The following is a 17,067-nucleotide window of genomic DNA, read 5'->3' on the forward strand; positions in this document are numbered from 1 at the left end:
GTCCCTTTATTTATCAGGGGTCACCACAGCGGAATGAACCGCCAACTTATTTATCATATGCTTTACGCAGAGGATGCCCTTCCAGTTGCAACCCAGTACTGGGAAACACCCATACACACTCACATTCACACACACTCATAGACGACGGCCAAATAAGCTTATTCAATTCACCTATAGCGCATGTCTTTGGACTGTGGGGGAAACCTGAGCACCCAGAAGAAACCCACACCAACACGAGGAGAACATGCAAACTCTACACAGAAACACCAGCTGACCCAGTCGGGGCTAAAACCAGCAACCTTTTTGCTGTGATATGACAGTGCTAACATCTGAGCCACCGCGCCGCCATATGCAAATTAAATGTTACTTTATTATGAACTACTGATGAGTTCAGGCACGCTTTAATCAAGCACCTTGTTAAATGTTTGTCAATGTATTAATTAACACTTTACTTTTAGCTAGATGTAACTAAAATGGCCTGTATCTTTATGCCATGACTTTACTTGTAGGGTCACATTATCATTATCTCATACTTATCTACTCATGAACTCCTGTGATAAAACTTAGCAGTCATGCATGTCCAGTGCTTAATTTGTGAATTGCGAGGTCCCGGAACAGATCGGGGTTACGGATCCGGCATGTTACCCGAGAATGGAGAGGCGCCTCTTCTGGTGAAGAGTTGGAGAGTCATGGAAGAAAGTGAAAGTAAACAGCGGACGGGGTAGGAGGGCGGTTGAGGAGGGGGATTGGTAAAATGAGGTGCCAGATCAGATTTCAGAGGTGTCGGACCCGGATCCAATGTATTCCGGCACAAATTAAGCCCTGTGCACGTCCATCTAGCGTGTGTTTACATTGAAAAGCAACAGAAAAGTGTTCTTTCTATATCATAATAAACAGTTTAGTTTACGTTACGCACTAGAGTAAATGACAACTTTCATTGGTAAATTAGATAAACTAAATTGGATATAGTGTATGAGTATGTATGGGTGTTTCCCAATACTGGGTTTTGGTTGGAAGGGCATCCGCTGCTTAAAGTATATGTTGGAATAGTTGGTGGTTCATTCTGCTGTGGTGACCTCTGATATAGAGACTACGGCGAAGGAAAACGAATGAATTAATGAACAATTAGCATACTGCCCCACCCCTACTGTAAAGGTAGACTTTTATGATGATCATTTCTACTATTTTAATCAGATATTTACACTGAAACCTTGATCGGCTGTCAAATCATAGCGAAACCCCCCCACCATTACAGTATGATTTGTTCATCTCTCGGAAAAAGCATTTTGATTTTAGCGAGGTGAACTCCGCCGAGTGCTCTCAGACGGGCAGATCTGCTGAATTCCCCACATTGAAGTCTTTATCTTCCTCTAACAGACCGAGAGGCCCTGAAAATCTCAGCTGACTTTCCTCTATAGAGGCCAGTCACTCACTGCCAAGCCTGTCTTCATTTACATTCCATTTGCATAGGTGGCCCATCAATTAAAAAAAAGAAATAGCTAGGATTTGAATAAATCATTTCCGTTATCGGCCGCTGTAACCAGGAAAGTCTAAATTGAGGTGAGAGAACACTCCATTTCCTCGGAGCCCTTTAAAAGGTAAATCTCCAGGGATTCAAATATATTTCTTGAAGGTTACGGAGAGAATGCTGGAGGTTATTAAATGCTTGGCTGTGTCTTTATTGCGTATACTGCAATGTAGGATGCCAGAGACACAATGATTTGAGGGACTTTCTACAGTAGCTACACTGAAAAAAAAGATTCATTGGATTTACTATATTTCTTTAAGGTAGGTGGTTGCAAACAATTTACATGGGCTGAATTTAGTAATTTAGTAATGTTCAACTTAATTTGTTTTTTTAAATTCAGCCCATATAAATTGTTTGCAACCACTTACCATAAAAAAAGATCATTGGTAAATGCAATGAATAATTTTTTCAATGTAAATGTATCTTTATGTCATGACTTTACTTGTAGGGGCACATTATAATTAACTCATTGTTAACTACTTATGAACGCATGTGCTTATATTTAACAGTCATGTGCGTCCGTCTAGTGCAGTGGTTTGTTCTGTAGACAATCATAACAAATATTGCTTGAGAGGGCTAATAATATTGACCTTAAAATGGTTTTTAAAAATTCATAACTGCTTTTATTCTAGCCGAAATAAAACAAATACAACTTTCTCTAGAAGACAAAATATTATAGGAAATACTGTGAAGAATCCCTACTCTGTTAAGCATCATTTAGGAAATATTTTAAAAAGAAAGAAAAAATAAATCCCAGGAGGGCTGTAGGCTGTTTTCTAGTGTGCATGTTTAAGTCAGCTTATTTAGATTTCTGTTATAAATATAGAGCTCCTTTTTATGTCACACTTTTGTCTTTTAATGCCTGTGTGATATTTATAGAGCTGATTGTTAAATCATTAACACTCAAAGAGACGTGACGTTTGTCTCTAACCTGTATGAGATGTGTTCACGCTGCCACTTCTGTCCGGTGAGTGCATATCGCTTCTTCCTGCGGGATGCGGATCCGGCTTTCAGCTGGTCCGGTACTCCACATCTGGGCTTTTTCATCCAGCTGCAGGAGAAAGACAATTTGGCACACCACAAAATGAGGTTAGCTGAAGATTTAAGGTACTGTTAATGTAAAAGAGCGAAGGGGTTTTATCATCAGACTGAATTGATTTGTTTACATATAATTATAGTTCAACAAAAATCTCCTCTAGTTAAATCTTCATGTTAAATGCATTAGGAATGTATTTTAGTGTGCTTTGAATCTTAAAAGGACACTCTTTTAAACAAAACATTCTTTTGCAGATAATACTACTGACTTTAAAAGCCACTTTTGTGTACTTAATTAACTATGTATATGTACATTTTAAAATGCAATACAATAACCACCTAATCAAATAATCAACCAACCAATTAAATAACCAACCAATTAACTGATCAAATAACAAACCAACCAAGCATCAGATCAAATAACCAACCAATCAATTAACAAACCAACCAATCAAATATCAAACAAACCAACCAAATATCCAATCAAATAACCAACCAACAAATCGAATAACCAACCAACCAACCAGCCAATAAAATAACCAACCAATCAACCAGTCAAATAACCAACCAGCCAGCTTAAATAACAAAACAACCAACCAATCAAGTAACCAACAAACCTAACAATTTAAATAACCAAACAACCAACCAACCTACCAATTGAATAAAAAAACAACAAACCAACCAATCAAATAATCAAATAACCAAACAAACCAAACTATTAAATAACCAACCAACCAAATAACAAAACAACCAACCAACCAACCAACTAATCCAATAACCAACTAACCGACCAACCAACCAGCCAAAAATAACCAACCAGTCAAATAACAAACCAACCAATCCAATAACCAACCAACCAATGAAATAACCAACCAACCAACCAATCTTAAATGACCCAACAACCAACCAATCAAATAACCAACCAACCTCCAACCAACCAAACAACCAATCAAATAACCAACCAGCCAATCAAGTAACCAACCAACTAACTAAACAAATAAACAACCAACCAGTCAATAAAAAAACCAGCTACTCAAATAGCCAACCAACCAATCAAATAACCAACCAACCAGCCAACCAATCTAATAACCAACCAACCAATCAACCAAATAACCAACCAGCCAATCAAATAACCAACAAACTAAACAAATAACCAACCAACCAGTCAATAAAATAACCAGCCACTCAAATAACCAACCAACCAATCCAATAATCAACCAACCAATCTAATAACCAACCAACCAACCAATCAAATAACCAACCGACCAACCAACCAACCAACCAACCAGCCAATAAAATAACCAACCAATCAATTAACCAACCCACCAACCAATCCAATAACCAACCAATCAAATAACCAACCAACCAGCCAATAAAATAACCAAACAACCAACCAATCAATTAATCAACAAACGAACCAACCAATTTGAATAACCAAACAACCAACCAACCAATCAGATAAACAACTAAGCAACCAACCAATCAAATAACCAACCAATCAATAAAAAAAGCAACCAACCAACCAACCAAGCAATCAAATAACCAACCAACCAACCAACCAACCAACCAACCAACCAACCAAACAACCAACAATCCAACCTACCAATCAAATAACCAATCAATCAACCAACCAACCAACTTAAATAACCAAACAACCAACCAGCCCAGGGTCCTCATAAACCAAAACAGTTTAAAATTGAAGTAAATTAATTTTTTTCACAGTCAATATTTGCCACAGGTTTCCTCTGAGTGTTGTGTTTAAATGTTAGGTTAAGGTAAAACAATATAACCAGTGTTTTTTACAGCATCAAATACTTTATGTCAATGGAGAGTCCTTATAAGCAATTAAGACAAAAATATGCCCATATCCCAGCCATTAAACACCATATTATAATCATCAACATCAGAATAACTCTACCATCATGAAAATGTGTCATTAAAATTCACTGCCTAATATTTATATATATATATTTTAACTAAATGTTAAAAACCGCTGGGGTATTTCAATCCAAATGCACTTGCAGGTTGCCAGATTGACGAAACTTACACAAATGAGCATGTGTGATGATCGAATGGTACACTGCAAGGTGGTCAGCTAATGTTTATGTCTGAAATGTTTATATTGTTGGCAAATAAAAAAAGACTCATGATGATAAATTAAGTTAGACAACGTTGATTAGTTTGTACAACCCTAGAAATATAAAGATAATGGATTTATTTACATAGCTGAATATCAAAAACAAGGCCTCGTCTTAACCTATCATTACTATACCAAAACAGAAAAAGTTTAAAGAGAACTGATGCTCATAACACAGTGACAATGACTGGAAAATGGGATGTGGAGTCCAAGCTAAACATACGAAAGCAGGGCTGAAATGTTCAGTCTGAGTGATTCATTTGACTTTAACACTGATTTAATAAATGACTCATTTCAGGACAGTCTGTCATTTGTGTCCACGTGAATTAGGACAGATATAATAACCATGGAAAATAGATATTGTGTCATTATTGTGTGAGTTAATGTTTGATATTTTAAGCAAATTCATCATCATTACAGCTGAGCAGGTGCCAAAACACCACCTGACTAAACACACAGCTTTTCTGACTTTTTTTGGTCTTGTTTCTCATCCAAACATCTAAGGATTTCCAAATCAAGAAGCATTTTCTAGACCAGCAAAACAAGCTAAATAACCTGCAAACGGGCTAAGCAAAATATATTATTATTCAAAAGGAAAAACAACTATTTTGCTGATACCATTGGCAGATTGTTTAGCTTGTTTTAAGGAAAAATAATTTAATTTAGCATGTTATTTCTGAAAAAAATACAACAAATTTCGATTGTCTACAAAAAAATACATATAAATAAATGTCTACAAAAAATAAATCCACAATTTACGGTAAAAATAGAGTACAAACTGTAAAAGCGATTTCTTGTTTTTACAGTAAACTACCAGATTTCATTAATTTATAGATAATATGTCTGTATTTTGAATTACCAGCATCTACACATCTTTTGTTACACAGATAGACACGTTAACACAGCCATATGCAGGTGGTGATGAGAAGGTTACATGATGAAATAATGCCTAAACAACTGTTCCCACAAACAGAGAAGTGTATCAGTGTATAGAAGGTGCTCAGTGTCATTCACACAGCTACTAAACACCAGTATGAAAACACACATAAGTCATAAAATAAACATTGTTTATCCACATTAGATGCAACATAAATCACTTTTGTACATAATTGATGGGGAAACAACTAAAAAGATCCATATTAATGTCAACAAAAAGCTTAAAAAGTAATGTGCCATGCAGGGAATTCTGGGAAAGTCAATAATATATACAATATATAAAGTTTGTATATATAAAGCTTTCAACCATTCAAATAAAAAAATTAACATTTGTTTTTTATATATATATATATATATATATATATATATATATATATATATATATATATATATATATATATATATATATATGTATATATGTTCATATATTTGTATATAGTTGTATATTTATGAACTTTTTGTGACTGTATATGCTTAAATGTACTCACTCTATAGTATACTTGTTTAGAGTCCCTGTGATGTTTAGTCCATACTTGTGCTGCATGGCAGCAATAGCAGAATGCATGGTTTGGGCTGATCGCTGGGCGGCCATGTTGGGTGGTGTAGGGTGAAGGTAGCCATACTTCTGCAACCACACCTGCAAAACACAGAACAAACATCACAAGCCTGATCGGGAAAAACTCTGAAACTTTGACATCAATTTATTGTGGTTGTCATCAGAATACACACAATGGGCTCTATTTTAACGATCTAAGTGCAAAGTCTAAAGTGCATGGCGTAAAAGGGCATGTTTGAATCCACTTTTGCTGTTTTAAGGACAGAAAAATCCGCTCTGCACCCCGGCGCATGGTCTAAAAGGGTTGTGCTTATTTTCTTAACGAGTTATGGGTGTGTTGTGAGAACAAACCAATTAGAGTCTCGTCTCCCATTCCCTTTAAGAGCCAGCTGTGTCGCTCCACAGTGCATTTGCTGTTTAAATGGCGGACTTTGTAAGTGGAAAAACTGAGCCCTTCCCTAGCGAGAAAACAGTTAACCAGTTAAACTCTGCTGCTATTTTGGGATTTCCGCTTGGATTTTGCCTACCCAAATTTAAAAGCTTTCCAATTTCCACATGCAGAGGTGTAAATGCAAAAATTTGGTATCATTTTAAAGAAAACCCTTTGAATTTTCATAAAACACTATTGAAAGTGGTTAAAATATCTGTATATGTTGTCTGTGTTATAATAAACACCTAAAAAAAGAGGCGTTTTTTGTGTATTTTTTTATAAACTCAAATTTGAAAGTGTACCTTTTAGGTTCTGTACGGTCTAGCATGCTGTAATTAATTTTGGTGGTTCCTGCACATGTCTGTAATCACAGGAAAAAAGAAAAATGTCTCCACCATAATCTATGCAAAAGTTATTGTATTCCAACTGATGAGAGGTGCTATACAATCCACAGGGATCAATCCTTGTTTTCATATTTCACTATTCTTTTGTTTGATCAAACATAATTCACTGTGTTTGGACCACGTCAGACATATAAAAGGATTACTTATGCACATCACCTCAAAAACAGAGGAGAAATGGCCCTGAAGCGCACAGCATAAGGTAAGAGATGACAGCTGTCTGTGCTATCTGGGGCTGCTTATTGATCATAAATGTATTGTTTTCACTTCTACGCCATGGAAACACCGCGATTCATTCAGCAACTCAGTTTGATATGTGAATATAATTCAGTAAAAAGAATGCTAGAACCGTATGAGCATCGGCAAGAGCTTTCATTTGAGCTAAAAAATATGAAAAAGTGAATAATATGAAAAAATAATATGAAAAATATAAAAAAGAACCAATGTTCAATACCCAGCTCGGGTCTCCAAAATACTGTGTATTTAAGTTGTTACAACCGGCTCAATGTTGCAACATTAGAGAGACAATACGGACCAGGTAAATTGAAAAGAGAAATGATTTATTAACAAAATGTATAATTAACAAAAGTATTTAAAGCAATCAAAGTCAGTATAGGTGAAAGTCAGTAGTGAAAAGCATGTGTATGGAAGTGTATTGAGCTCATGATCCAAACACAACTAAAACAAATCAAAAGCGCCAAGCAGAGACGTCCGGCTAATCGAGCTCTCCTAGACAGAATGCCGGACTCCTTATAAACACCCCACGATGAGTCTCAGGTGGGATGACCCACCCACCAATCTGGAATCATGCATGCAGGCTCTGCAAAAATCACACAAAAAACACACACATACAAACAGGTCCCACATGGGACCTAACAAAGTGTTCATAACTTTTGTACAGTTGGATAAAAACCAAAGTTATGCATATTTGCATAAAATATAGACTCTACACTTTCAAATGAAACCACTTACGAAGGTCTGGTGCAATGCTAGCCCTTTAAAGCAAAAGTTGATAACGTCACCGACCTGGTACTGGGTCTGCAGAGTTGAACTGGTAAAACAGAGCATCTGCAGTGCGATGATAGAGAATGAGCCTCCTCCATTCAGCCTCTTTACTTTCTCTTTACTATTACTCTTTACTTTAATCCTTTACTTTGGTGGAGTGAGGAAGCAGTGGAAACTCACTGAAGACATCCATGAGCCTACATATTTAATTTAGTTTAAGCGCAAAGATTTATTTCAAAACTATTTCTAAATTCAGTACTAATTTGCAGCAAAAGAATAAATGAACAATAATAATGAAGTGTGGTCAAAAAACAAAGCAAAAAAAAACCCCCTGAACTACATCTAAACACACATCCTATCTGTAGGATACGAATTATTGAAAATTAGTGTAAATCATGAACATGCACTCTTTTTATCTTATTAAAAAAACACAACATCCTCTACACTGCCTGACTAAAGTTTTGTCGTCGATCCCAGTGGTAAGATCAACAAATAATAATTGACTTAGTTGATCATTTGGAAAAGTGGCAGAAGGTGGATTTTTCTGATGAATCATCTGTTGAGCTGCATCTCAATCATTACAAATACTGCAGAAGACCTACTGGAACCAGCATAGAGCCAAGATTCTCACAGAAATCAGTCAAGTTCGCTAAAGGAAAAATCATGGTTTGAGGTTACATTCAGTATGGGGGCGTGCGAGAGATCTGCAGAGAGAAGGGCAACATCAACATCCTGAGGTATCAAGACATTTGTGCTGCCCATTACATTACAAACCACAGGAGAGGGACAATTCTCCAGCAGGATAGCGCTCCTCATACTTCAGCCTCCACATCAAAGCTCCTGAAAGCAAAGAAGGTCAAGCTGCTCCATGGTTGGCCAACCCAGTCACCAGACATGAACATTATTGAGCATGTTTGGGGTAAGATGAAGGACGAGGCATTGAAGATGAATCCAACGGCTCTGGAAGTCCTGCAAGAACGCTTTCTTTGGCATTCCAGATGACTTTATTAATCAGTGGTTTGAGTCAGAGATGTATGGATGCAGTCCTCCAAGCTCATGATGGAGTCAGACACAAGATTCAATCTGTCTCCACTGCAGCAGGACTTTATATTCTATACTGGACATTATTTCTGTTCAGTGATGAGACTTTAGTCTAAGCAGAGTCAGACCTTACTGTCCTAATTAAAGAATTAAAGATCAAGGCATGCTCATATTTTATAGTGGTAAAATAAGCGTAATCTAGAGGCCTTTGCCTTTTATATAAGCCACTTTTGATACCAAATGATCAACTAGAATTCAAGTTATTATTTGCTGTTCCTTTGGATAGGCAACAAGACCTTTGTCAGGTAGTTTTAATAGCTATGCATAGTCCAGCCCAGACAGAACAAGAGCTCAGACCAGCATTTGCATTTACTTTATATAAATAATGCAATGAAGCTGTAGATAGAAATAATAAACAATACCCAGCGCAGCGCTGATGTTTAAGGTTTACGATGCACAATGCAGCACTAGATGAACGCCGTTATTTTATATTGCAGAAATATTAGTGTGTATTCAGCACAAGGCACAACCAGAGAGCGATAAAGCTGAAGTGTGAGCAAAAGAACATTTTATTAACTCTCTTTGTTGCGTCGATGAACTGTAATGGCGTTCTAGGAGAGCGGTGATTGGAGAAGAGTGGTTTTCTGAAGGTGCATCTTAAGATCATTTCATTGCAGACAACATTATGCTGGAAAGAGCTTTTAAGATAATGCACTTGAGGTCAAACATGCTTTACAACAATCCATACACAAAAAGGCAAAGTAAACGCTTTAGTGCTCTGCTGAGATCAATAATTCAATATCAATGTCTGTACACGTACACATGTAAATATATGCGTGTGTTATATAATTAAGTTGTAGCTGGGTTGTAATTGATTGATTATCTGGATTATGTAGTTGGGTAATTCTTCAACTACGGGCACTTTTATGTCCTTTGATCATATAAATATATATATCCCTGCTAAAAAATCGGCTGGTTTTAGCTGGTCGACCAGGCTGGTTTTAGAGGGGTTTTGGCCACTTTCAGGCTGGTTTCCAGCCATTTCCAGCCTGGTCTTAGCTGGTCAGGCTGGGAGATGACCAGCTAAAACCAGCTTGACCAGCCTAGCCAAGCTGGGAGACCAGCCAAAACCAGCTATATCCAGCTTAAACCAGGCTGGTCAAGCTGGTTTTAGCTGGATTTGGCTGGTCATTTTCCAGCCTGACCAGCTAAGACCAGGCTGGTTATATTTGCAGACTGTATACCACAAACCGATGTTTAAACCCCTTATAAAAGTGATATTTTTTTATAATAGGTCCCTTTTAACTTCAATGTTGCATTTTATAAACCATAAATACTGTAGTACATCTACGTCAGCCTGCTTGTCTTGATGAGAAAGCAAAAGTGGTGGAGAGGCAGATTGATTCTCCAGCACTAATCAAAGCCGCGTCTCTAACGAACACAAGGGCTGATTACTAATTTATATGAAGAAAACACAGATGTGCCATGGAGCCGCAGGGGTTTGCTATAACCATGGTGATAAAGAGTCGTAGATGGAAGCAACTTTGTTATCCTGCGGGTGCTGTAATCGCTCTCTTGTGCAGCTATAAATACAGAGCTCAGTCAAAAGCAAAAGACTTCAATGAATGGAGAGAGAGAGAGAGAAAAAAAATATATCTGCATCGTTAATATACTCAATGTGTGTCAAATAAAAGCAGAATTTGCTCTGCGGGTAAACACACGGGTGCTCTGATCCTCATGTTTATTCATGAATGAAAGGATGTAATGAAAAAACAAGCTTGATAGGTGAAAAACGAAGCGTCTCGCAAACATGACTGTATAATTAACGTCTTCTTTGCGGCACCAAAAACCAAATCTCTTCAGGATTTGTTTATGTATTTGATATTAGGTTTTCTATCTTTTTTTGCTCAAAATTAGTATGCATTCTGCCTCGCAAACATTCATTTTCATGTTCCTTCAGCTTAGTCTCTTATTTATCAGGGGTCGCCACAGCGGAATGAACCGCCAACTATTCCAGCATATGTTTTACCATAACTATTCCCACTACAGCGGCTACCACTACTACAACAACCACAACAACTACTAATCATTACTACTAAACACATGCGGGCATTTCTTCTCTTTCTTTCTTTCTTTCTTTCTTACTGGACAAGTTTGCAGTAATAAAAACAGGAGACGCATTAGAAATATATTTATTATATACATGAGCAATAACAGACATGCGTTAGTGATCCACGAGTCACAATATACAGCCATATTGCACCACTAAGAGTGTAATATTGCATTTATACAACAGTTAGACAGCATAATCGTGAATACAAAAAAATTATTATGCATTCTGCCTAGCAAACATTCATATTCATGATCCTTCAGCTTAGTCCCTTATTTATCAGGGTTCCCACAGCAGAATGAACCGCCAACTATTCCAGCATATGTTTTACTTTAACAATTACAGCTATTTTCACTACAGCGACTACCGCTACTACAACAAACACAGCTACTACTAATCATTACTACTAAACACATGCGGGCATTTCTTCTTTCTTTCTTTCTTTCTTTCTTTCTTTCTTTCTTTCTTTCTTACTGGACACGTTTGCAGTAATGACAACAGGAGACGCATTAGAAATATATTTATTATATACATGAGCAATAACAAACATGCGTTAGTGACCCACGAGTCACAATATACTGTCATATTGCATCGCTAAGAGTGTAATATTGCATTTATACAACAGTTAGACAGCACTAAGATTCATTTTCATGTTCCTTTGGCTTTGTCCCTTATTTATCAGGGGTCGCCACAGCGGAATGAACCGCCAACTATTCCAGCATATGTTTTACTATAACAATTACAACTATTCCCACTACATTGACTACCTCTACTACAACAACCACAACTACTACTAATCATTACTACTAAACACATGCAGGGATTTCTTCTTTCTCTATTTCTTTCTTTCTTTCTTTCTTACTGGACAAGTTTGCAGTAATGAAAACAGGAAATATATATATTATATACATGAGCAATAACAGGCATGCGTTGGTGTCCCACCACTGACAATATACAGCCATATTGCACCGCTAAGAGTGTAATATTGCATTTATACAACAGTTAGACAGCATAATCGTGAATATAAAAAAATTATTATGCATTCTGCCTAGCAAACATTCATATTCATGATCCTTCAGCTTAGTCCCTTATTTATCAGGGTTCCCACAGCGGAATGAACCGCCAACTATTCCAGCATATGTTTTACTATAACAGTTACAGCTATTCCCACTACTACTAATGAGCAATATCACACAAGTAGCAGTGTGATATGACTGTATGTGGGCACTGGTGGGATGCATGCGAGTGACAGCCATATCATTCTGTATCCACTGATCATTCTTGAAATGTTTCAGCAGCTTCATTGGAGTTCACCTGTGGTCAATTCAGTTGATTGGACATGATTTGAAAAGGCATACACCTGTCTAAGGGCCCAGGGTTGACAGTGCATGTCAAAGCACAAATCAAGCATGAAGACAAAGGAATTGTCTGTAGTGATCAGACGGAAGATACTCCTTGCCTGGAATCTGCCAAAAGGCATCTGAAGGACTTTCAGACCATAAAAAACTAAACTCTCTGGTCTGATGAGACTAAAATTGAACTCTTTGAAGTGAATTCCAGGCGTTACGTTTGGAGAAAACCAGGCAGCGCTCATCACCAGGCTAATACCATCCTTACAGTGAAGCATGGTGGTGGCAGCATCATGCTGTGGGGATGATTTTCAGCAGCAGGAACTGGAAGACTAGTCAGGATAGAGGGAAAGATGAATGCAGCAATGTACAGAGACATCCTGAATGAAAATTCTAAATTGAATGCTCTTGACCTCAGACTGGGGCGACTGTTCATCTTCCAGCAGGACAATGACCCAAAGCACACCACCAAAATGTCAATAGAGTGGCTTCACAACAACTCGGTGAATGTCCTTGAGTGGCCCAGCCAGAGCCCAGACCTAAATCCTATTGAACATCTCTGGAGAGATCTGAAAATGGCTGTACACCATCACTTCCCATCCAACCTGATAGAGCTTGAGAGGTCCAGCAAAGAGGAATGGGTAAAAATTCCCATAGGCAGGTGTGCCAAGCTTGTGGCATCATATTCAAAAAGACTTGAGGCTGTAATCGCTGCCAAAGGTGCATCAACAATGTATTGAGCAAAGGCTGAGAATACGGATGTACATGTGATTTTCAGTTTTTTTATTTTTAATAAATTTGCAACAATTTCAAAAACTCTTTTTTTCACATGGTCATTATGTGTAGAATGTTGAGAAAATAAATTAATTGAATCCATTTTGGAATAAGGCTGTAACATAAAAAATGTGGAAAAAGTGAAGCGCTATCAATACTCTCCAGATGCACTGTACATCCGACAGATTGCACTATTGTGTCTTTCTTTTTTTTCTTTTATAACCTGTTTTAATACATTTCCATCTGTTTTTATCCGTTTTAATCATTTTTATTATTTTAATCATTTATATTTTTATTCCTGTTAATGTAAAGCACTTTAAATTGCCACTGTGTATGAAATGTGATATATAAATAAACTTGCCTTGCCTTGTCTTACCAATACATGCGTCCTTACCTAAAGATTTTTGTCTTGTTTCTGGTCCAAATATCTAAAAACTCTTAAATCAAGAAGTAAAATAATCTGCCAATGCTGTAAGCAAAATAAAATGTTTGCTTTTAATTAATATTAACTTGATTTTTCTCCTTCTAAGCAAATCCTGATTTAAAATAAGGTTTGATTTGTAAAGCGAGCTGCTGGAGGCAGGTTTTGTTGACGCTGAAAGTGCTTAGTCATTAGATCATGGTGCGCATCCTGTCACGCTCTCACCCTGGCATGACAACATGAAAACGATCAGTACACAGAAGCTGCTGCCACTTTTATAACAGATGGCGGAGACTGACAGAAAATGGGCATGACGAGATGATGATGAAAAACATCCTTCTGGCAGACGCTGGAGCAACACTGTTCCTTATGGAGACCCTTGAGTGGATCCGCTCAGATGAAGATCCAGCAGAAATACATGATGTCTTGGATGAGAGTAAGGCATCTGACGAGAGGTGTGCTGCTTATATATTCTATATATTCTGTCATGACTGTCAGTGACCACCTGAGGGGGCTGTAGTTCAATGGACACTGAGTGGAACTACAGCGCCCAAAAAGACTACATTTCCATACATTCTTTCGCGCACACACCCGGTCTGTCATATACACTGATTGCAATCACAGCTGTCTCTGTTTCCCTGTTAATTGCCTGGACTATATATTCAACCATTCCACCTCTGTTTGTTAGTTGGTTGTTGTCTTTCTTGTACCCAGTAAGTCTGGTTTTCCTAGTTGTTGTTCCTGATCTTGCCTCGTATCTTGCTTTAGTCTAGTTCATGTTTATCTATCTCAGTGTTTTGTTTTGTTGTTTATTTGTTACTTTGCACTTTGATATTTTGGATTTTTGTTCACTGTTTTTGCACTTTTAATATATTAAAATCTGCACTTGAATCCGCCATCTTTTGTTCCCGTTTTTGTTATTGTTTTGATCATGCCTAACGTGACATTCTTATATATTCTATAAGCACAGTCAAAATGTCTAGTCATTTATATCTGCAGTGCTGCAACAGTAAATACTATAGTTTATGGTTGAAAACCTGAAACTTTTAGTGAAAATTGTTGACTAATGTACACGCACCGGCCATTTTATTAGGTACACCTACTACTCGTTAACCTAAGTTTCTAATCAGCCAATCACATGGCGGCAACTCAATGCATTTTGGCATGTAGACATGGTCAAGATGATCTGCTGCAGTTCAAACTGAGCATCAGAATGGGGAAGAAAGGTAATTTTGAATGTGGTTGTTTGTGCAAGACGGGCTGGTATTTCAGAAACTGGCGTCAACACCATGAAAGCATGGATCCATTCTGCCTAGTATAAACCGTTCAGGCTTTTAGTGGTGGTGTATTGGTGTGGGGGATATTTTCTTTTCACACTTTGGGGCCATTAGTACCAAGTAAGCATCCAGTCAATGCCACAGCCTACCTGAGTATTGTTGCTGACCACGCATGTCCAGCCCTTTATGACCACAGTGTCTCCATCTTCTGATGGCAGCAGGATAGCATGCCATGTGATAAAGCGTGAATCATCTCAGACCGGTTTCTTGAACATGACAATGAGTTCACTGTACTCAAAGGGGTCTAGGTACTAGTAATGTGTACCTAATAAAGTGGCCGGTGAGTGTAAATTCTATTATTTCCAGTGATATGGTTTTAATTTCTATTTTGTTTCTAAGTAAAAGCCAAAATAAGACCAAATACAGTTACAATTACAGTTTCCTAGGTTAAATTAGAATAGAATTCCCATCATAAATGTAGAATAGAGTCCAATATTATAGAATAGAATTAGAATAGAATAGCATTCCTGTCTGCTCGTTGTAAAATTACATAGCAGGCTGAAATAGAATAGAACGATGTTTATTAAGTCTGTTTTTAATAGAATAGATCTGCATTCTGCATTCCTTGTGTACACTTACATAACTGGATGAGCTAAAATAGAATAATATAGATTACAAATCTTGTCATTTCAGTTCATAATTAAATAACAGTAGAAAATCCTTCTAAGTTCAAAATTGCAAAAGATAATACAATAGAAAAGAACAGAAAACCAGTCTATCCTGCTCAATGTAAAATAACATGAACAGAACAAGAATAGAACAGAACAGAATAGAATAGAGTAGAATAGAATTTCTGTCTACCCTGTTAACAGTTACTGTATAGAAGAGTTTTAATTTGAATAAAATAGAATAGATACTATAATAGAATTTCTGTCTACTCTGTTCACAATTATGAAAGAGGCTGTTTTAGAATGAAATATAATAGACAAGCATAAAAGAATAGCATAGATTTTTTGTCTAGCCTGTTCATAATTATGTATAAGAATAGAATTTCTATCTACCTTGTTCACAATTATGGAAGAGGTTATATTAGAATAAACTAGAATAGATAAAAAATAGAAAAGAATAAAATAGAACATAATAAAATAGAATATAATAATTATGTCTGCCTTGTTTATAAATACGGAAAAGATTATATATTAATAATAGAATAATATAGGAAAGCACCGATGAGAGTAGAACAGAACAAAATAGAATCAAATAAAATTTCCTACTATCCTGTTCACAATTACAGAAGAGGTTAAATTAGAACAAAATATAATAAATAAGAATAAAATTGAATATAATAGAATTTATGTCTGCCTTGTTCACAATTATAGGAGACGTTATATTAGAATTAAACAGAATAGATAGATAAAAGTTCTGTCAACCTTGTTAAGTAATAGATTAAGTAATAGATTATATTAGAGTAAAATATAATAGATACGAGTAAAATAGAACAGATTAGTCGAGAATAGAATAGAATTCCTGTCTAGCCTGTTCACAATAATGGAAAAGGTTCTAATAGAATAGAATAGAATTGAATTTCTGTCTATTCTGTTCACCATTACAGAACAGGTACAGTACAGAACAGGAGTCCAACTAAGCTAAACCGGATCTTTTGATGGGATGGTGTAGAAACATCTAATGGGACTGAAAGCTGGAAAGCAGCGCACATGTGCAGTGACGTAGAACTGGCATGATGATGGGTGACTCATCCAACGAGATGTTAATGATTAAAATAACAGTGTCATTTCAAACCTCTCCTGCTGTGAGTAAATTAGCGCAAGACAATATTGCCTTGGACTTTAATTCAGACACATTGTGTTTGCAAGACGAGACATTTTTACTGCATTATAAATAAAGGCAGTGCGTCACAAAGCATTTATGCCCATCTTCTCCTGATATTAAGTGTGGTGCATTATTTAAAACTAAGTAGAAGTAGAAGAATGACTGGCTAGTACTGTATGTACGTCATCTTGTAACAGTAAGAAAGATGAATAAATATGATTTGAAGTTGTGCGCATT

The 17,067-nt window shown here is 36.7% G+C and overlaps 1 protein-coding gene and 1 long non-coding RNA gene across 6 annotated transcripts in view; both read right to left on the bottom strand.

Annotated features, from left to right (window-relative positions):
• The window catches only part of LOC141377726 (uncharacterized), a 187,805-nt gene that overhangs the window by 115,766 nt on the left and 54,972 nt on the right, over nucleotides 1-17,067 (bottom strand). The window lies entirely within an intron of this gene.
• mmp16b (matrix metallopeptidase 16b (membrane-inserted)) overlaps nucleotides 1-17,067 on the bottom strand; it is a 54,073-nt gene that overhangs the window by 23,218 nt on the left and 13,788 nt on the right. For all 5 annotated transcript variants that reach the window (XM_087240353.1, XM_087240354.1, XM_087240352.1 and 2 more), the window contains exons 2-3: nucleotides 6,125-6,273; nucleotides 2,460-2,579 (exon numbers count right to left, since the gene is read on the bottom strand). In XM_087240353.1, the coding sequence (XP_087096479.1) occupies nucleotides 2,460-2,579; nucleotides 6,125-6,273 (269 nt within the window). The remainder of the gene's footprint in view (nucleotides 1-2,459; nucleotides 2,580-6,124; nucleotides 6,274-17,067) is intronic.

The sequence above is a fragment of the Danio rerio genome, chromosome 2 (genome assembly GCF_052040795.2).
Source record: "Danio rerio strain M-AB ecotype USA chromosome 2, GRCz13ab, whole genome shotgun sequence".
NCBI lineage: Eukaryota > Metazoa > Chordata > Actinopteri > Cypriniformes > Danionidae > Danio > Danio rerio.